The sequence below is a fragment of the Sciurus vulgaris genome, assembly GCF_902686455.1.
Source record: "Sciurus vulgaris genome assembly, chromosome: 2".
Taxonomy (NCBI): domain Eukaryota; kingdom Metazoa; phylum Chordata; class Mammalia; order Rodentia; family Sciuridae; genus Sciurus; species Sciurus vulgaris.
The window spans coordinates 190192027-190214025 of NC_136462.1; the positions used below are offsets into that span (position 1 = coordinate 190192027).

Below are 21999 nucleotides of genomic sequence, written 5' to 3' on the forward strand. Positions count from 1 at the left end.
CATGAGACTGGATGGATACGTAATAGGTATGCTATAAATTCCTCATCCAGAGGAAGTTACATCTTTAAAATGGTTTTCTAGACAAAACCCAGGAAATTCTCAGGATATGAATACTATTACCCAGGTAAAACTACCAGGCAGACAGAACTGACCTGACAGGCAAGGAGACTAAGATGGCAGAAGGAGAAGTCTATTCTAGAAGATCAGGGTAACCACCTGGAAGGTAGGATGCTTTCTATTATGAGAACATACCCACTTCTTACAAGGGAAGGTGTTCATTCCACTGGATAGAGTGATGTGGAGGACAGGGTCTTGGGTCTTAGTTGAGCACTTTAGCTTTGCATGAGTACTCAGATCACAGACTGCCATGTGTTCAGCAAATTCCTTTTTTTGTCCTTAAGAACACAAGCTGGACTACATTTCCCAGTCTCCTTTGCAAATAGGTGGGACCATGTGATTACACAATGGCCAATGGACTGTGAATAACAATTATGAACTCTACTTTTAAACCCAGTTCTTAAACATCTTCTATATGGGCCTCTATGCTACTTTTCTTCTCCCATCTTCTGGCTAGATGTAAAGAAGCCAGCAGAGGAGGGCTTTGGAGATGACAAAGCTACAAGTAGAAGAATTTAGGTCCTTGAATTATGGTGTGGATGATTGCCTATTGACCACTTTTGGTGACATGAATTGTGAATGAAAATGAGCTCAATTTTTTTTTTTTATAAATCTTTGTACAGCAATTAGCCATGCTGGCTAATACATATGTCTAATGAAGAAGGCAGAATTGGGTACCGGTACCCAGAATGCGATGGGAACCCCCATTGGGGCTGTTGGGGGTTGTAACATGGGAAATTAAATTGTAGGAAAGGAATACAAGCTCTCAGGTTCATGTATGATATATTAGTTTATTTGGGGGAAAAAAACTGAACCTTCACAGGATGTAGAGATCAAGGAGATTCCAGCAAGATCCTCAGCCAGAGCAAGCAAGTGTCCCAACGGGGGAGCAGGCAGCAGGCTTCCTAGACCACACAGTCATCCTGCAGTCCTTGCTAGGGAGGGTCAGATAGAACCTAGGGGGTTAGCATTGTTTTCATGGGCTCTCTGCAAGAGAAAAGTTAGGTGGTTAGAAGTCAGAAGCCCTGAAGAAATCTATTTCCAAACTTACTAGCACTCTCTATTCCAGATGAAAACAGAAATTCCTCCATTACATCAGGGGTTCCTGACTTTCAATCAGTTTTTTTTTTTTTTTTTTTTTTTTTTTTTTTTCTGAGAGATGTGCTGACTTTGCAAACAGCTGGAGATCAGGTCTCCTTGGGTCCGGATGAGAGAAAGGGGTCAGCAATTGGGTCCTTGGACAAAGGAGGGATATGCAGAGCGATGTTTTGAAAGAAGCAAAAATATGAAATGAGAGTAGAGGGAAAAGTCGCTGACTTGGTTATTTTGCAGATTGGCAGTCTAGATTTAGAGGCAGAAGGCCATTGCCTTAGATTGCCTGTGTCTTTGACTGGAATTTGGGTGACATAGTCTTCTGATTGGGGTCGCAGCTTCTGATTGTGAGTGCAGAGCAGACGTCGGCACGCCCAGCTCCTCACCCTCCCACCCCGACCACTTACTCATTGTCCAGGCAGATGTTTCCGCAGTAGGTCCAGCAGCATGTGTGATTTGGGCTTGAACAGCTCTGGTCTCTCTTACACCTTTCCTCACAATACTTGGATGGCGGCTGCACCCAGCACTGTTCAGTTTCTTTTTCTTCAACTGGAACGGAGATGGTAGAAGTTGGCGGGGTCTGTCCACTCGCCACTTGAGGAGACCCTTTCCAAGTTGAACCACCCCTTCTGGTACTAGGGCTTCAAAACCACAAACGAAGTAGTTCTCCGACTTCCAAGAAAACTCCTGCCTCAAATTCTAACCAGCATCTCTTCCCAAAAGACCATCCCTGTGTGCCATGTGCTCCCTCCTTCCACATGCCACCACAGGACTGCAGGACTCTGGGTCCTAAAGATAGGGCCTGGGATACCCCCACTGTTCATGACACCACGCCACCAAACTTATCTTCACATCACCTTCGATTTCAAGCTCCTCCAACTCCGATCTCCATACCTAACCAGCAGGATGGGAAAGCCAAGCTAAGCGAGAATAGGGACCTACTTTTCTCCCTTTCTATTTGTTCCCCGTTGATACCACCAAAGCACTCGCCCTCTTCCCAAATTCCACGCCTTCCACTGACCACCACCTTCCTGCTCAGTCCCTTTGTTATCCCCACTTTTTAATCCTATGACCACATGATCCATTAAATTCTTCTTATTTGTCTTTTCCACTTTTTTCACGTTCTAAAATGTTCTTCCCCTCAAACTAAATATATGTGTTAAATATTATCGTTTTGGTGTTCATCAAAGGCTCATCCTGCTAGGGCACAGAGATTTGGAAAGACATGTTGATGTGTCCTCTATTCAAGCTGGTCTGACATTGGAAAATATCATTTCCTACTGGTTCAAGGAATGTGGACAAAAGCTATGCTCCCTCTCCATACATTCAATATTGCTTCCAGGGATGGGGGAGGGAGCTCAAAGGGACACCAGATTGGGAACTTCCGACTTCATCTTGCTTGGAAGTCTCTGCTTAAAGAGGGCTCTGATCCTTTGATCCTTTAAAGGCTGATCCTGGGAATGTGGGCCTTGACTGTGATAAACATCCCGAACTGGACAGAGCACCCGCCTCCCTTCCCACACCCACACTGATACCACCTTTGTCCCTGAAGCTTCCCAGCACAGGCAGAAGCATCACAGCCCCCCAGATGAGGAGGAGAATCCAGAGCTTCATGGTTGTCTCTACATGCGTGTGGGTTAACTTCTGGCAGAAGACAGGTCTTTTCCAAATGCTGCTAGTGGTGGAAAGGGCTTGAGGAGCACAGGGCGGGAGAGAGAGCGGAAGACCGTATTAGTGTCCTGTTATCCTTTCTCCTCCCTTCCATCCCCTGGTACCAAGAACATATCAACTCCCAAGCTAGACTTCACCTTCCCCAAGCTTCTTCGATCGCCCATTCCATTCCCTTTCCTATGCAAGCTTATTTCTTTCAAAAAATGCATTGCTTTATGATTTAAAAATGACCAATCTTCAGATTATATAATTTGTGAAATATAAAATGCAGAGGAACTGAATGAGTATCCCACCACCTGGAGAGAACCAGTACATATGTGTACTTTAATGTCATAGTCGTTTTTTATGAAATCGAACACATTTTGTGTCCTGGTATTTAATTTGAAAACATAGGTAATGGGATGAGATAGCAGAAACTTTAGTGAAGACACTAAGACCAAAGGTCCTAAATTAGACAAGAGGTGTGGAAGGGTCTCTATCAAAGCACTCACAAGGAACCAATCCAGCTGACACCTTGATCTTGGACCTCTTGGCTTCCAGAATTGTTAGAAAATAGATTTATTTTGTTTAAGCTGCCCAGTTGTAATATTTTCCTATAGCAGTCCTGGCAAACTAATACAGTGCATAGTAAGTGCTCATTAAATATTAGACAGTATTCTTAACCCTGAATACTTTTAATCTAATCATATTAGTAAAATAGTGTTTTTACTTTTAAGTTTATTTTCCAGATTTCTTTTTTTAAATTAAAAAAAAGAAGGTTGTAAATTGACTCCAAAGTCAATAAAATTGTTTATTCAGAGAACTTGAGAAAAGTTGTTGCCAACAATGGGTTAGGGGCTCATAAAACACCCACATAGGTGATACAGAGCTGAAAGAATTGTAAAGAGGATCTTGAAGGATATTTTGGTGGTAAAATGCTCTGTTCAGAGAAATAGAGATGCTGCTCTCTAACTCCAAGTGGGGAGAGAAGGCTTTGCAAATGCCTTTCTGAGAGTTCACTGCGTGTCCCCAGAAGTGACTGGGGACCCAGGAGATCTGTGTGAGGGTTGTGACTCTACAGTGTGGGGTTCTGGCTAACGTGACCTGTAGTAGCAGAGAAGGGGGCTGCAGTTTGGGAGGTGTCCAAGTTATAATTGGCCAGATGACATTTTATGTCTCCAGGAAACTTGTGAAATCTCCGGGGAAGAGCCAGGAGCCGAGCACAGACCAGCTCCGACAGCATGTGCTGTGTAACCACCTTCCACTCTGCTTGTTGGTCCTTCCCCCTCCCCGTCCTGGGAGACAGAAACTTTTTCAGTTTGGGGAGGAGGAACGAGCACAGCAAGGGATGTCAGCCACGTCCCCTGTCAGTGTCGACTTCTCGGTCCTGAGCCTGCGCAGTCTGATTTCTAAATCGAGAAGCTATTCTGTGATCGAAGAGTCACGGAATCTGTGAGTCTTATCTGTTTTCCTGAAGAAACAAGGAAATAACGAATCATTCTGAATGAAGGACACCGAGGGGGGAGAAAAAGATGCGATGGCATGGTCCAAGTCATGCCACCAATGCAGTTGTAATCGTGCCTCAGGTCCTTAAGGCCTGAATACCTCCTTTCCTCTTGACATAAAAATATCCAGATAAATCTCCTCATAGCTAAAGTTTGGCACATCTGATATGACCGTTATAGCATGAGTTGATGGAGAAACTTTTCTGGGCTCCTTAGCCGGAAAATTACTGCCATGATTTTCTCATCAGGAGTTGAGCTGCATTTCTACCAACTGGGCATGAGCTGCTGGGTTCCCGGCACCCTGTTCTCCCTAGGCAATATGGAGGTCATTTGTTGGCTGCTTGGCATTTTACAGAAGAAAGAATGTGGGCACCAGAGTCAGAGAGGCTTGAGCTAGAATCCTAACCCCCACCTCTCAGCTCTGGGACCTGAGCCAGCCACCTAATTCCCGGGGTGACAGCTGAGGGAGCTAGAGCAAGGGAAGAGGAGACACTCGGAGCTCCCTGCCCCCTCCCATCTGCCCCCTTCCCCCTCTGTCTGCTGCTCTATCTTCCTGACACCAAATAGGAAGGAATATCAAGGAGACACAGGAAAGGGTAAGATTCTGACATTGGAATTACACAGTACAAGGTGGTAACTGTCCCTCTTCTCTGAAAGTCTTTATACTTGTTCAGAAGTTTTCAATCCAAACAGAGGAGACTCTTCTAGACTGTCTAATATGATAGACCCTGTATGCATGACGATTTAAATTCATTAAATCAAGTTAAAATTCTGATCGCTGGCCATTTCAGGCACTCAGTAGCCACTGGTAGCCAGGGGCCATTACTTCAGGACAGCTCAGACAGAACATCTTAGCAAAAGTTCTGCTGAGCCATGCAACTCTAGATGAACCCACCCAGACTACTCTGCTGAAAAGCAGGTGTAACTGCAGAGATCATTTGAAAGGAACTGTGTTAACTCCTTCTCTTGACATATGTGAACTTTGGAAGTTAGAAAAATACATGTTTTAGGTACATGAATCATTAGATGCATTGACTCTTAGGAAAACTGGTTATAGGAGATTGGAGGAAAGGCAGGAGATTAGGGAGAGAAAGAAAAGGAGAAATCGTAAACAATCAGATGTTTGGGGGCTTCCACTCCTAGACACTTGCATCTGCTCTTGGACTTTCTCTGTTCAAACCATGTCCCTGTCAGCTTCCCTCCGTGTGGCTGTATGATAGAACATTGCCAAGTTGAGAAGTTGAGACTCCATTTACCATTGGGTGCTTAGTTGGTGAAGGCCACCTAAGAGAACTTCAGGCCATCAGAGAACTCTCTTTTAAGTATGGAAGTCCTGCAAATCACTCACATTCTTTGCACGGGGAAGTCAACTAGCAAGGGCAGTTTGGCCAGCTTTTGAGCCTGAGGCTCTGAGTTTTCTGATCCTGTGAAGACACTGCACAATGCAAGACGGGGATGCAGTGCCCAGACTGTGTTACCCACTTCCAGGTGGGGAGGTGGGTACGGTAACTGGGCAAAGGTGGGCATGGATTGCAGTGGGCTTCCGGATTCCTGGCACCTGCCTTTTGCATAAAGAAGGAGGAAGACTGGAACATAGAGACAGGAACACAATAAACCCAAAGCAATCGGTTCTATGAGATTGTTTCTTTGTATTCAAAAATATCATCCTAGACTCAAGTTTTCCAGAACTTCTGGATCTGTTCATTTACAAGGCCACATTCTTGGTCTGACATCTTGGCCTCCAAGAAGTGCTCAAGATCCTGGAGAAGCCCAATCTCTTTCTTTGCACATTTTAAGTATACTGATTTATCTCAGAGAAGAGAAATGTCATCATGCTAGGGCACTTTTAGATCCTGCCCAGGCTGGGCACTTCTCACAGAGCCCCGGGTGAATTCTTTGGTCATCTGAGATAAATTGTAAGATAATTAAAAGATCTACAGGCATCAGAATGACACAAGAGCTACTGCTGCCCCCCAAAATGTGGGATCCCAGAAGCTGTTAAGAGAAAGTGCTGGATTTAGAGTCAGGAATGCTGGTATCTTGTTTTGTCTATGTCCCTTTTATTTTTGGGGACTTCAGACAGGTCACCTCACCTCTCTTTCAATTTCCTTATTTGAACAAAGAATAAGGTAACCTAGGGATCACAGGAATATTGCTCATTGGAACAGCATTGCCACCACCTGGGCAGGGAACACATCCAAGCACACCACAAATAAAAACTCAAGCCTCAAGACCTGTGCCCCACCTACCTCTGGAGGTGACTGTGGACTGGCTCAGAGCTTTCGTGTCTTACCTCTTGTTACTGGGACAGGGCGACTGAAAGTTGAAGCAGAGGCCACAAGACCAGGAGAACAAAGTTTAAGGGCTTAGAACCTAATAGTGATTTTAGTGACAGGTCTTTGGTTCTACCCCAAAACTAATGTTGGCTGTACTCAGACCTTTTTTTTTATACTCACCCATCCAGAAGTTCTGTATTTTCTTTGATATAAGCAGTGTCTCCTGTAAGCCAGGAAGAACGTTGTGTACCAGGGTTATAGCTCTGGCTAACCACGGACTACCTAAGTCACATGACCCCAGAGTCTATCAGATACATCTAAGTTCACCCACAGACAGGGGGTTGAGGACAGAATCTATCTTTAACATCCCATCCTGCTCAGCACTGATTCTCCTTTTGCCAATAAATACATAGCATATTTCCATCTCCCACCAAATGCCCTCCAGATCTTATGTAAATAAAAAGAGATGGGGGCTGGGAATATAGCTCAGCTGGTAAGGCCCTGGGTTCAATCCCCAGCACCGCAAAAAAAAAAAAAGAAGAGACGGAATCAGAAGGATTTTGGAAGAGCTCAGTGACCACCTAGCAAATGAAGGAAATGAAATGAACAAATCTAGCAGCAAGATCTTGGCACAGGCTTGTTGGTTGAGGAGCAGAGAGATTCATTCACCAAATATCAGGGCGGGGCATTATATCAGACACACATCCATGTAATTTGGAGATCTTTAGAAAAGAGTCAAGTGGACAAGAGTCAGGGACCCTCAAGAAGCAGACTCCCTTCTCTAAACCCTGTCTCCAGGAGTATTTTACACAGTGGCAGGAGAAGTCTGTATGTCAGCTGTTCTTCCCACGTTGTTTTGGATGCGTGGAGCGACAAGAAGGACAAGCCAGGACTCCAAGCATGGGCTGAGGAGGATGAGCCAGTACAAAGACAAAGCACAGAGTGCAGAGGCGTGGGAACAAAGGCCTGGGGGTAAACTGGAGGAATCTTTGATAAGGATGAAAATGTGCCCACAATGCTTTGGATGTGGTTTGTTCCCAGGGACCGTGTGCCAGAGGCTTACTCCCCAGCATGACAATGTTAAGAAGTGGTAGAAACTTTAAGAGGTGGGCCAAGTGGGAGGTAGGTAGGTCCTTGGGGCACTGTCTTGGAAGGGGTTAATGCTGGTCTTATGAAGGGAGTTAATTCTCATGAGTAGGTTGTTATATAATGAGGCCACCCCACACTTGTGGCTCCTTCTGCACACAGTGGTTTCCCTTTTCACTTCTGTGCCAAGAAAACTCTGATCAGAGGCAGTCAAGGAGGGCCTCATCAGAGATTGAACAGTTGAAACTGCCCAATCTTGGAATTTCAGCCTCCAAAACAAAAACTTTGTTTCCTTTTTCCAGTTTCAGGACCTTGTACATGCTAGGTAAGCAATTTACACTGATTTACACACCCATCCCCAAACATCTTTTCTTTATAGAGTTATCTAACCTCTGGTATTTTGTTACAGCAACGGAACAAATAAGAGTGCCTAACCTAAAATAAATGAATTATGTATTTCTAAGACATTGGTTTATATGGCAGGAAAATTATGTCTATGCAGAGCAATCACTGTCTTTAGATGTATCTGGTTCAGATCCTGATGATCTTAAAGGGCCTATTTCCTCCACAGAGTTCAAGGTCAATGACTTCTTCCTCTAAACTTGCCCTGAGCCCTTGGCCGATCGGTACCACCTTGTATAGTCAGCTTCCTGTCACTGTAACAAACACTTGGGATAATCAATTTATAGAGAGAAAAGGTTTATCTTTGCCTCAAAGTTTTGGAGGTTTCAATCCATGACTGGTTGACTTTCTTGCTGCTTTGGGTAAGGCAGCACATATAGCAGGGGCTTGTTATAGAGCAAAACTACTGACCTCATGATAGAGTGGGGGAGGGGTCCCACTATCTTCTTCAAGGGCATGCATGCTCTCAGTGACCTAAAGAACCTAAAGACTAAGCCCCACCTCTTGAAGGTTCCACCAACTCCTAATAGCACCATGGCCTGGGAATCAAGTCTTTTACACATTGGCTTTTGGGAATGTTACATATGTAAATTACCACATGTTGGTTCCTCTTCCTATCTGAGTTCTAAGATATTTGTTGTGTGCACCCATTAGCCCTTTCTTCCCATGCCCTCCATTACTGTATCTCCCATATATGTGTATGTGCATCATGCACATTTTAAATTCCGTGATGTGTCAATGTGTTTCTGCTAACTGCAAGGTTGTGTGTTGGTGTCTGCTCTCATGGTCTCCATTCCTGACTCTTCCCTGAGTCCTAATGACTGACAGCTATTTGCATTTTGAAAGGGGTCTGGTCTCCAAAAGGAAAAAAAAAAAAATGGCTAATCACAGGAATTTAAGCATTACCTAGAATACAGGGAGGCCTATATGGCTGACCTCAAGTTCAAGGGTGAGGATCGTGTGCCTTCGAGTAGAACTGTCACACCCAGAAAACAATTTGAAAGACAGTTTGTAAAGATCTCCCAGAGTTCTTGGGATGAAGAAAGTGGAGGACAGGAGGCAGATGAGGAAGGAGCTGAGAGGGAGGGCCAGCAGAGGTCAAGAGCTGCTCAGGGCGCAGAGCTGCTGTCTGGCTGAAGGAATTCGGATTGAAAGATGAGGTCATTTCTATTTTTTATTTTATCATTGATTTCTAATTTCATTCCATTATGATCTGATAAAATGCAAGGTAGTATCTCTAATTTTTTTTTGTATCTGCTAAAGTCTCTTTGTGGCATATCATATGATCTACTTTAGAGAAAATCCATGTGGTAATGAGAAAAAAGTGTATTCACTCATTGGTGGATGGAATATTCTAGATATGTCTGTTAAGTCTAAATTATTGTGTTATTGAATTCTATGGTTTCTTTGCTCAGTTTTGTTTGGACAATCTGTCCAGTGGTGAGAGAGGTATGTGAAAATCACCCAGAATTATTGGGTTGTGGTCTATTTGGTTCCTGAAATGAGAAAAGTTTGTCTGATGTACACAGATGCTCCATTGTTTGGGGCATAAGTATTTACAGTTGTTATGTCTTGTTGATTTATGTTTCTCTTAAGCCATATGAAATGTCCTTCTTTATCCCTTCTGATTAACTTTGACTGGAAGTGCACTTGGTCTGATGTGAGGATGGAAACCCCTGCTTTTTAACTGAGTCCATGTGCGTGGTATGTTTTTCCCCCTTCTTTCACCTTCAGTCTGTGGATGTATTTTCCTATGAGATGAGTCTCTTGAAGGCAGCATATTGTTGGGTCTTTTTTAAAACCCAATCTGCCAGTCTGTGTCTTTTGATTAATGAGTTTAGGCCACCAACATTCAGGGTTATTATTGAGGTATGATTTGTATTCCTGGTCATTTTGGCTTATTTTTGGCTTTCAACTTGACTTGGTTTCTCCTTTGATTGGCTTTTCCTTTAGTGTAGTTCCTCCCTTTGTTGACCTACATTGTTGTTTTTCATTTCCTTATCATGGAATATTTTGCTGAGAATATTCTCTAGTGCAGGCTTTCTATTTGTAAATTCTTTTCATGTTTATCATGGAAGGTTTTTATTTCATCTTCAAATCTGAAGGTTAGTTTTGCTGGATATAAGATTCTTGGTTGGCATCCAGTTAAGAATCATATGATCATTTCAATAGATGCAGAAAAAGCATTTGATAAAATACAGCACCCCTTCATGCTCAAAACACTAGAAAAAATGAGAATAGTAGGAATATACCTCAACATTGTAAAGGCTATCTATGCTAAGCCCACGGCCAACATCATTCTAAATGGAGAAAAACCGAAAGCATTCCCCCTAAAAACTGGAACAAGGCAGGGATGCCCTCTCTCACCACTTCTATTCAACATCATCCTTGAATCACTAGCCAGAGCAAATAGACAGACCAAAGAAATTAAAGGGATACCATTAGGAAAAGAAGAACTCAAACTATTGCTATTTGCTGATGATATGATCCTATATTTAGAAGATCCAAAAAATTCCACCAGAAAATTTCTAGAACTAATAAATGAATTTGGCAAAATAGCAGGATATAAAATCAACACTCATAAATCTAATGCATTTCTATTCATATGTGATGAATCCTCTGAAAGAGAAACTAGGAAAACTACCCCATTCCCAATAGCCTAAAAAAAAAAAAAAAAAAAAAGCCAAACTTGCAACTCAATCGAACAAAAGAGGTGAAAGACCTCTACAATGAAAACTACAGAACACTAAAGAAAGAAGTTAAAGAAAAACTTAGAAGATGGAAAGATCTCACAAGTTCTTGGATAGGCAGAATTAATATTGTCAAAATGGCCATACTACCAAAGGCACTATACAGATTCAATGCAATTATAATTGAAATCCCAATGATGTAACTCATAGAAATAGAGAAAGCAATCATGAAATTCATCTGGAAAAATAAGAGTCCCAGAATAGCCAAAGCAATCCTTAATAGGAAGAGTGAAGCCAGAGGTATCACAATACCAGATCTTCAACTCTACTGTAGAGCAACAGTAACAAAAACAGATGATATTGGCACCGATAGGCAGATAGACCAATGGTACAGAATAGAGGACACAGAGACAAACTCACATAAGTACAGTTACTTCATACTAGACAAAGGTACAAAAAACATACAATGGAGAAAAGGCAGCCTCCTCAACAAATGGTGCTGGGAAAACTGGAAATTCATATGCAGGGAAATGAAATTAAACCTCTGTCTCTCACCCTGCACAAAACTCAACTCAAAGTGAACCAAGGACCTAGGAATTAGACCAGAGACCCTGCACCAAACAGAAGAAAAAGTAGGCCCAAATCTTCATCACATCAGCTTAGGACCAGACTTCCTTAACAAGTCTCTGAAAGCACAAGAATAAAAACAAGAATCAATAAACAGGATGGATTCAAATTTAAAAGCTTTTTCTCAGCAAAGGAAACAATTGGTAATGTGAAGAGAGAGCCTACAGAGTGGGAGAAAATTTTTACCACACACACCTTAGATACAACACTACCTCCAGAATTTATAAAGAACTCAAAGAATTTAAAACCAAAAATATAAATAACCCAATCAATAAATAGGCTAAGAAACTGAGCAGACACTTCACAGAAGAAGAAATACAATCGATCAACAAAAATATGAGAAAATGTTCAACATCTCTAATAATTAGAGAAGTGCAAATCAAAACTTCTCTAAGATTTTCTCTCACTCCAATTAGAATGTCTATTATCAAGAATACAAGCAACGATAGGCGTTGGCAAGGATTTGGAGAAAAAGGCACACACGTTGCTGGTGGAATTACAAATTGGTGCCATCACACTGGAAAGCAGTATGGAGATTCCTAAGAAAACCTGGAATGGAACCACCATTTAACCCAGCTATCCCACTCCTTGGCCTATACCCAAAGAACTTAAAATCATCATACTATAGTGATGAAGCCACATCAATATTTATAGCAGCTGAATTCATAATAGCCAAGCTATGGAATCAACCTAGCTACCTTGCAACAGATGAGTGGATAAAGAAACTTTGGTATATATACACAATAGAATATTACTCAACCATAAAGAAGAATAAAATTATGGCATTTGCAAATAAATGGATGGAATTGGAGAATATCAGGCTAAGGGAGATAAGCCAATTCCTGAAAACTAAAGGCCAAATGTTTTCTCTGATAAATGGATGCTGATTCATAATGAGGATGGGGGCAGGGAGGGTAAGGGAAGAATGGAGGAACTTTGGATTGTGTAGAGGGAAGTGAGGGGAGGGGAGGGGCGTGGAGAAGGAAAGATGGTGGAATGAGACAGACATCATTACCCTATGTACATGTATGTTTACACGAATGGTGTGAATCTACATCATGTACAGCCAGAGAAATGGAAAGTTGTACTCCATTTGTGTACAATGAATCAAAATGCATTCTGCTGTCATGTATAACTAAATAGAACAAACAATTTAAAAAAAAAGATGAGGTCATAATTGGCTCACAGTCACATGGGGATGAGGAAAGACCCGTCACAGAACCAACCTCACCTCTTACCACTTCCTCACATTTTGCAGTCTCTAAGAGAAGAAGGCCAGTTCATGGTCAATGTTTGGACTGGTGGTTTTGAATTCTGACTTCCAGTTCTGCTTCCTCCACCAATTATAGAATCTGTAGAGCAGCTTTCATAAGTATCTAAACCTCTTGCCTCCCAGATAAAAGGGTCTTCTTCCAGGATCTCTCTCCAAGTGCTATAAATCTCATCCAGTGGAGGTGAAGAGATGCATGGACGTTCTGGTCCCTGGTGCTGTGATGTGTGACTGGGAAACAATACTGGCGGGGAAAAAAGTAGACGACATTGAGCACCTACTGTATGCAAATAATGGTGCTAGCATATGTCATCTATTTCACACTCGCACCTAAAGTTCAACACAGTGTGGTTCCATGCTGTCAGACAGGGTGACGAAGGTCATGATGGCATTTCCCCAGTGTTACGAAGCTGAGTATATTGAAGACAAGATTCACAACACAGGTTCCAGAGCAAAAAATGTTTCCCAAGTTTCTTACAGAAAATAGTTAGAAGACTGCTGCTCAGTCTTGCTCCATTTATTCTCTAGTATTTTCCATGATTTGAAGAAGTTAGCATGTGCATCCTCCGCAGAGAAAAATAGTTTATTTGAAAGTCAAATTGCACTCTCTCTTTTCTTCTCTCTCCCCCTGTGTGTGTGTGTCTGTGGTATCCTGGGGATGGAACTAAAGTCTAAACATGAAATTTATTTATTTATATTTCATACACACTTTATACTCAAAGCCTGAAGTAATTTTAATTTTGTTCAATCTTTGTAGTGGACCTTTGTAGTGTACCTGCATGCTAACTCACTCATCACAAGATCAGATTATGAATTTTTCCTTGGGATGTCATGCTGACGCTCAAAAGGTTTCAGATTTTCAAATTAAGGATCCTCGGCCTGTATATACATTTGTGAAATACCAGCTTACTTTTCCATCCAGGAATTCTACCTCTTTTACTAAACCAAATTAAGAATTTCTGAATGAAAATGCTCAATATGACATATTGTAAAATTTCATGAATTAGTAAAACATAAAAAATTGACAGTACTTGCATTTTGAGTGAAAGCTGGACAATTATGGAAATCATGTTTTGGGAAATATTTCCTAGATTCTAAAGAGCGGCAAAAGATAGGTAACAGAGACGGTTGGTGAAAAACATGGGGGACAAAAGAGGATTGTTCATGCTCAATGCACAGAGAAACCAAAACGTGATACAGTGACACAGGGGTTGATTTTAAGTAGGAAAATGAAAATCCTTTAAATTTTATTTTTCATTTCTTCTTTCTGTAAGAATTTTATTCAGACAACAGAAATAAGTTACATATTTCATAAAATAAGTTCCGTTAGCAAGAAGAAAGGGTTGCTTATGGGAGAGGAGGCTGCATCCCGCAGGAGCCCAGCTCCGAATGACAGGACAGGGCAAGGGGCAGGCAGAGAGGAGGAAACAGGACACCCTTGCTCCTCCTGGCTCGCCAGCAGGGACAGCCAGGAGCTGAGCACACTCTGCCTGTGGATCGTCCTCTCGCAGCTCTGCCTGTGAAATCCTGGCTGGACTGAGACCATGGCTCTGCTCAGAGCGAGGCCATCCCAGGCTCTGATGCTCACCCTGCTCCTGTGTGTGCTGCTGCTGGAGGCCCAGGGAGGGTACCCCAAACACAAGTGGCTTCCAAGTAGGTGATGGGCCGTGTGGGTATACGGGGAGGGGGCACGAAGGGACGAGGCTTGGGAAGACCCAGGACATGGGTCCTCTTTGCACACCCAGCACTGACCACAGCACCGTGCAGGCTCTGGGCTCTTCCAGCCCTGTGACCCAACCCTGGGAACAGTGATGGGGTGGAGGAAGGACCTGCACCTTGACCCTTCCGTCCCAAAGGTCCAGAGACACGTGTCATGGTGAAAGGGGCATCGGGGTCAAGAATCGAATGGGCCAACCAGACAATGGTTCTTTGATATATGCACGTTTGTGAGAAATGAACAGACGGAGCTATTCATGGGGGTGGCTGTAGGTATAGAAAAAAAGGCATTGGGTGGAAAAAATAGGAACGAACCGAGTTAAAATTACCATCGGAGGGAGCAGGAGGGTGGCGCAGCAGGGAAGCCACTGCAGGGGAAGGGATGCTGGAGACTGACCGTGGAGAGGAGAGAGGGGCAAGGGGCAAGCTCATCTTCCTCTTTGCCTCTGCGAATCCTGGAGCGTGAGGGGGTTCAGAAGATGTCTAGGCTTCTCTGAGCGCCCAGGGTCAGAGTGTAGACTCCGCAGGGGCGACTTCACCAAGGCCACGTCTATAGTGAAGACGGGTCCTGGTGAATGTGGTTCCGAGGCCCAGGCAGCCTAGACGCTGGTGTCTGGGGGGAGGGGGCGTGTCAGGAAAGGCATAGGATTTAGGAACTGCCGATTCCCAGGATTTGGTGAGGGACACCAGGGAAGGTCCGAGCAAAGTCCAGGAGTGTCGTGAGTGGGTCCTGGGTCCTGGATGCTCAGAGAAAGGGAAGCTTGAGAAGGATGCTCTCTGGGCAGCTGCTTCCATCCACCCTGCCCTTGTTTCTCTACAGATTCACCCTGGGCTCTAGAAATCAAGAAGTGTAAGAAGTGGCCCAGAGCTGATCTATGCAGCCACCACTGTTCATACTTCCAGAAGTGTCAAGAGAAGAACACATGCTGCTTAACCTTCTGTGGCAACGTTTGCATGAGGCTGTGAGGTGGCGGGTGGGCTGCACTTCCCGTTCCCCCATCCCTCTATTTAGATAGAGTCCTTGCTGAAGGACCTCCGACCACAGCAGGAGACCATCATCGCAATGCTCAGACCCTCCCCACTGTCTGAACCCCTTGTCCCTGTCAAATAAACTGGAATGACACCTGGCCTCTTTTACTCCCACAGCTGTGGTCACCGAGACCCCGGGCAGCCCTGCACGTGCCCGCCCTTCCCTGGTGCAGGGCTGCGCTCTCTTCCTAGTCCTGTTCCTCTGCTCTGTCCCTGTGCCCACACAGCCCTGCTGGCCCCACCAGGCTCAGCTCCTGCTGCTCTGCTCACTGAACCAGTTCTCCCAGTGGGCAAATTGCTCATGTGCAGCATCTCCCAATGCCAAGGAGAACATTCCTCACCCTGCAGTCAGAAGGAAGTGGCTAAGCATTAGAGAGGTGGAGGCAGAGCCTGGAGCATGGTGGGAGCCCCCAAGGCTGCTTTCCTGGCCCACCCCTCCCCCGCTGCCCCCAGTCTCCTCAAGTTCAGATTAGTGTTTCTTTCCACTGAGGACAGTGAGTCCAGGAAAGGCAGGTGGCACGCCCAAAGCCACAGGAGAGTGAGGGGCTCTGTTGGGACTGGAGGAGGAAGTTGCCTCTGGGCCCTTTGCTCACTTGCACACCTTCTCGGAGACTGGAGGTGTGCGTGTGAGCGCCTGCATGAACCTCAAACCTCATCGAATCCACCCCCCACTGTGGAGCCTGAATTGGGGGTTGGGATCTGTGACCCCAGTGCCTCTGCTACCTGAACGTTCCTCACTGTTCCCAAACCCTTGGCTTTGTGCTCACATTCTCTTCTCTTTTGACTCAGAGGAAGACCAAGGGCCAGTGAAAGAGGTGCTTCCTGCTGAAGTTACGTGTATGGCATAGGGTGACTTTGGGTCTTCCTGTATCCCGTTGTTCGTGGAAATCAATCTCCTACTGGGAGAAATCACAGCTCCTGTGAAATGATCCTGGGGCTAGATCCAGGGTTGGGTGACATGCAGCCACCCGGGCGTGGCATCAAATGTGCAGGACTTCAGGCAGGTAGGCGGCCCTGCCAGAGCAGCCGTGCAGCCCCAGGCTCCAGTCCAGTGCCTCGTGCTGGGCCGCTCAAAGTGGAGGCAGCAGAGGAGGAAACCTCCTCCCCAGGACCACACCTCTGACCCGCCTCACCAGCATCCAAAGCCCAGGTATTTCAGACTCATCTCCATCTGACAAGAGCTGCCCTGGGACAAGGGGACCTTAGCAAAGACATCAGGACCAAGCAGCAAGGCAGACATCACTGCAGTAGCTGGGTAGTAGGGCTATTTCCTCTCCAAGAGCCTTCTTTGTTTGCCTGGGACAGCCTCGCTTACCAGCGTCTTTCCAGGCCAAGGCTGAGGGAAGTGCTAGGCTGACCTGTCCCCGCTCACTGGCTCCGGACCTTGAGCATGGATTTTCCTGGAAGTGTTTCCGTGAGAGTTACACACTGACTGGTGTGGGAGGGCGCCCTCGGGACACCCTTCACGCCCCAGAGAGCCCAGAAGCTGGGCCCAGATGCTGGTTGCTGGAAGGAGTGCAGTCACTCCTTCCTGGTGGTGACTGCTCTGCCTCCCGTGGAAGCACCTGAGTGTCCCCATGTTGGATGGAGTGGGGACTCCTGAAGGCCATGAATCCCGTGGAGGCAGCGGAGGAAGCAGCTGGGAATCTACAGGTTCTGGTATCTCTAAATGTCAAGTTCCAGCCTGCAGAGGGTCCCAGATGGGGCTGTTGGAGGCCAAACACAACCTCAGGTTGCCAGTGCTTTGCATTTTGTTCTCCTGTGCCCCAGACATGCTCCTTCCTCCATGCGAATAAAATGAGAGGATTCTAGAAGGATCCTCTCCTCACACCCCAGGGTGTTGGGAAGCTTCTGCCTCATTTTCATGCTCTGGCTGCACCTGAAACTCACAGGTGGGTGTCGCCATCCAGCCAGGTGTGTTCTACTCCTACTTGTGGTAGCAGTCTCCTCCTCCCACACCCAGGATGCCTGATTCATGAACTACAGTAAATTATTTGAAATGCAAAGATTGAGTTGGGTGTCTGAGGTCTCTGCCAAGATTTGATTTGTCAATAAAATCCTTTTGGCACAATGTAATTAGAATGTCCCCTGGTATAAAGGAGTTAAGGCAGGTCTTCTGACAGAGGTGGTGTTTGATGAGCCTACAGGCTGACCATTAGGGCTGGGAGCACGTGTCAGAAAGAGAGACTGCAGACTCTCCCTGCATCCACCAAAGCATTGAGCAAACACCTGTCCACGAGTCAGTTCCCTCTTGGAGAAAGTCAGATCGATCAGGAGGCTCAACCCACCAGGCATCTAATAAACATCTGTGCTGAGTGATAGGAATAGCTGAGGCATACTCAGGCCCGGACCCTACCCTGGACCTTTCACCACAGAATAAGGAAGGAATACCCAACTTCCAGGTTGTCCTCGTGAAGAGGAGGGTTTGGACCTCCGAGAAGCAAATAGTAGAAAGATCAGTAGAGTAGATGGAAGGGAAGTGGAGAAGGAGAGGAGGAAAAAGGGAAGTACTGGGGACTGAATTAGAGCGAATGATATTCCATGATTTTATAATTATGCCAAAATGAATCCTAATGTTATACATAACTAAAAAGATTTAATAAAAAATGATTCCCCCACCAAAGTCTGGACCTGTCCAGCCTCAACTAGATCCACCCTCCTCTGTTCTCCAACCACACTGACCTCCGGTTTCTCCATCTTAAAAACAGTAATCTCAGTAGACCAGAAACTATGCGAATCCTGAAGAAAACGTAGGGTCAACACCCCAGCGTTTAGGCACAAGCAACAACTTTCTCAGTAAGACCCCTAAAGCTCAGGAAATAATGCCGAGAGTTAATAAATGGGATGGTATCAGGTTAAAAAGCTTCTGCACAACAACAGAAACAATTAAGAATGTGAAGAGAGAACCAGCAGAATGGGAGAAAATCTTTGCTAGCTACTCTTTGGACAGAAGATTAATATCTAGAATATATTTTAAAAAATCAAAAAACTTAATACCAAAAACCCCCAAATAACCCAATTAGTAAGTGGGCAAATGAATTAAACAGACACTTCTCAAAAGAAGAAATACCAATGACCATGAAATATATGAGAAAATATTCAATATCATTGGCAATTAGGGAAAAGAAAATCAAAAGTACACCGAGATTTTACCTCACTCCAGTTAGAACAGCAGACATCAAGAATACAAACAGTAATAAATGTCGGAGAGGATGTGGAGAAAAAGAAGACTTTTACACTGTTGGTGGGATTGTACATAATAAATATAACCATCTACAAATCAGTATGGAGGTTCCTCAGAAGACTGGGCATGGGACCATCACACGACCCAGCTATACCATGCATCAGTATTTATCCTAAAGAATTAAAGTCAGCATGCTATAGTGATCCATGCATACCCACGTCCATCACAGCACAATTCACAATAGCCAAACTATGGAAACAGCCTAAGTGTCTTTCAACACGTGAATGGATGAAGAAAATGTGGTATATATACACAATGGAATTTTACTCAGACATAAAGAAGAATGAAATTATGTCTTTTGTAGGAAACTGTGTGGAGCTTGAGAACATTATATTAAATGAAATAAGCCAAACTCAGAAAGTTAAGGGTCATATGTTTCCTTTCATATGTGGAAGGTAGAAAGGAAAAAAAAAAAAAAGTAAGGTGCAGGAGATTGAGACTCTCATGAAAATCCAAGGGAGATCTGTAGAATAGCAGAAAGGACCAGGGGGTGGGAGGAGAGGAAGGAAAGGGGACATACTGGGGAATGATATTGGTCAGATTATATTGTTACATTGTGTGATTGTGCAAACATGTAATAGCAAATCCCATCATTATGTACAAGTATAATGCACCAATAAAAATATGAAAAATAAATAAATAAAACTTATAGAAGAAGAGAATAAAATGGTGGTTACCAGAGGTGGAGTAGGGGGTGCATGGGAAATTCGAAGAGCTGTTGGTCAAAGGGCACAACATTTCAGGAAGACAACAGGAAAAAGTTTCAGATATTGTGCAGGCCGGCAAGCAGCTGCAGTACCTGCTGGTGTGGGATGCCAAGACCCGGTTGGACTTCAAGGGCCATGCAGCCTGGGGAACTTCTACAGCTGTGGAGAAAAGGGAGAAACCTCTTCCAAGACTTAATATCCATTCTGAGTTCTGGATTTTGACATCCATTGTTATGACCTATTATGTTGATTTCTTTAAAATCTTTAAAGAAACCTTTCACACTAGTAGTTGAATTCTTCAAACATTTAATAAGCTCCAGGTCTCCATGCGACATCATCCTGGAGGTGCTGATGATACAAAGAAGAATAAAAGATATCGGTCTTTTTGGGGGGGGCCTTGTTGCTTGTCAGCTTGTCAATTGTCTTTTACTGCATAGTCTACCTATGGTATCATGGAATTGAAGAGCATGATGTCAAGTATCCAACGTTGATACCTGTTACAACTGTGAGTTTTATTGCAGCTTCAACGTTGCCTTATGGAATGTGTGGTCATTTTTCACTGCGTTTTTATTGTTTACCCAGTCTATGGGAGTTGTAACGTTCACCTCACTCCTTGGAGGACTTCCAAAGATTTGAGAATGTGGATTTTTTTTTTAAACAGACAAATTACTCCTGGGCAAATTTGACCCAGAAGAATACAATTTCTATATTGTCTATTAATATTTAAAGAAACTATTTAAACAGAATATAACACCTTTGGGTAATGCTGATACATTCTGCATCTATAAATATTTAATTTTTTTACAGTTTGTTAAAATACTATGACAGTATCTCAAATATCAATAATTCTATGGAGTATAGTTATTAAAAATATTTTCATTTAACATCAAAGTATGATATTTGTGGTTCTATCCTTAAACGATCTATACTATAATGGATATAAGACTTCAATATCTCAAATTAAATCAACTGTTTAAGTTGCACTTCTGTTCTTTGATTGGTTTCTCTGGATTTAATCCTTTGTAGGCTTTTTTTAGTATTAGTTGAGAATATAAATCCAATTCTCAGAAAAATTATTAAGTAGTTATCTCTTTTTTCCTTTTTTCTTTTTTTATTATTTATTTTTTTAATTAAAAATCATAAATTTACATAGGGCAATATTGTTTGATTCATTCTGTTATTTTTTTCCCTTCCCCCCACCCCTCCCACCCCTCTTTTCCCTCTATACAGTCCTTCCTTCCTCCATTCTTACCACCCTCCTTATCCCTAACCCTAAACCTAACCCTAACCCTAACACTAACCCCGAGAATGTGGAAATTTAAATAGTTAGATGCCCATCTTGCCGGTGGATAATGGGAAAGTTTTCAGGGTGTCCTCATTCCTGCCAAACAGGTGGGCTGCTGGGAAAAGCTATAACGTGGGCGATCTGTTGTTGAAAGCAGAATAAGATGTCTTTCACTTGCAAAAAAAAAAAAAAGTTTTAGTGACCTTTTGCACAGAATCATGACTTTAACAAATAGTAATGCATTGTATATTTCAAAATTACTAAAATGTAGATTTAAATGTTTTCACCACATGAAAAAGATAAGTGTAGGGAGTGATGGATTGTTTAATTATCTTGATTTAATCTTTCCACATGTATACACATATCAAAACTTCACATCGTACGTACACCACAAATATATGCAATTCTGGCTTGACGATTAAAAATAGAAAATTTTAAAGGGAATCAGCTTGAAAATACTTGCAAAAACAAATTGAACCAACACAAAATTACTCAAAAGTATGATAAATTTTTTTTAAAGTCTAATTGCATTTTTCTTCATTCCCTACTCTGGGAGTTGTTAATATTAACTATTGATAAGAAATCTACTTGAAACCATGTTAAAAAAAAAAAAAGAATAAAGAAAACAGACCTATCCGTTTGCTCACTTAATTCTTATGGTACCAGTGGGTTGTACGCATTTGTACATGTGATTGTGAGTTTCAGAGAGACAGAGTAACCTACCAAAGTCACACAGTTAGCAAGTGACAGAGTCAGGTTTCACATCTGTGTCTGATGAGCCTACACATTAATTACGGCACTACACCTGCATGAGCTTCCAGCATCTCACAGGCTCCTCTGACTTACCATCTGGACCAGCTCAGGCGAGGGTCAGGATGAGGGGAAACAGGCTGACCCATACTCTGCTGGTGCAAATATAACCCAAATCTTGTAAAAAGACTGATCATGTTTATTTCCATTGTCTTTCCCAAGGCATAAAGAAATACTCAAGGAACTAGTTACTCATGGAACTAATACTAGTGAAATAATTTATTAAATAGGGAGAATCTAGAACCACCAAGGTGCCCAATCACTGGTAATTAATTATCAGAGTAGTCTGTTGATCTATGAAGTTTTATGCAATATTTAGGACTACAAGAAAGTGTCTTACATGTTAAAATTTTAAATAGTCACAGGATTTTCCGCTATTTAAAAATATACATGCACACAAAAAAGGACTACAAGGACATACATGTAAACATTACCACAGGGTAGCAAAATGAACAGTGATTTTGAAATTTCTTTGTCATTTTAATAGACTTAT

General features: G+C 43.3%; 1 protein-coding gene, 1 long non-coding RNA gene and 1 pseudogene across 5 annotated transcripts in view; 2 read left to right on the top strand and 1 right to left on the bottom strand.

Moving 5' to 3' along the window:
- Window positions 1–894: 894 nt before the first annotated feature.
- On the bottom strand, window positions 895–7044 carry LOC306653272 (protein WFDC9-like). Of its 3 annotated transcripts, none has more exons than XM_079126244.1 (4): window positions 6821–7044; window positions 2748–2900; window positions 1617–1758; window positions 895–1104 (listed from the first exon to the last, which is right to left on the bottom strand). In XM_079126244.1, exons 1-4 carry the CDS (start codon window positions 6822–6824, stop codon window positions 1074–1076), a joined length of 330 nt encoding a protein of 109 aa, XP_078982370.1. In that variant the 5' UTR covers window positions 6825–7044; the 3' UTR covers window positions 895–1073. The 3 variants fall into 3 exon arrangements, with proteins under 3 accessions (XP_078982370.1, XP_078982372.1, XP_078982371.1); XM_079126246.1 differs by lacking the exon at window positions 6821–7044 and adding an exon at window positions 6658–6807; XM_079126245.1 differs by lacking the exon at window positions 6821–7044 and adding an exon at window positions 6614–6772.
- A 674-nt stretch (window positions 7045–7718) lies between these two features.
- Window positions 7719–21999, top strand: part of LOC306653901 — a 31949-nt gene continuing 17668 nt past the window's right edge. The window contains exon 1 of the long non-coding RNA XR_013761813.1: window positions 7719–8051. This is a non-coding gene — a long non-coding RNA (uncharacterized lncRNA). The remainder of the gene's footprint in view (window positions 8052–21999) is intronic.
- LOC306653740 (transmembrane protein 128-like) lies at window positions 16419–20055 on the top strand (annotated as a pseudogene). Its single transcript has 3 exons — window positions 16419–16464; window positions 19448–19696; window positions 19786–20055. The product of its transcript is annotated as a transmembrane protein 128-like (transcript).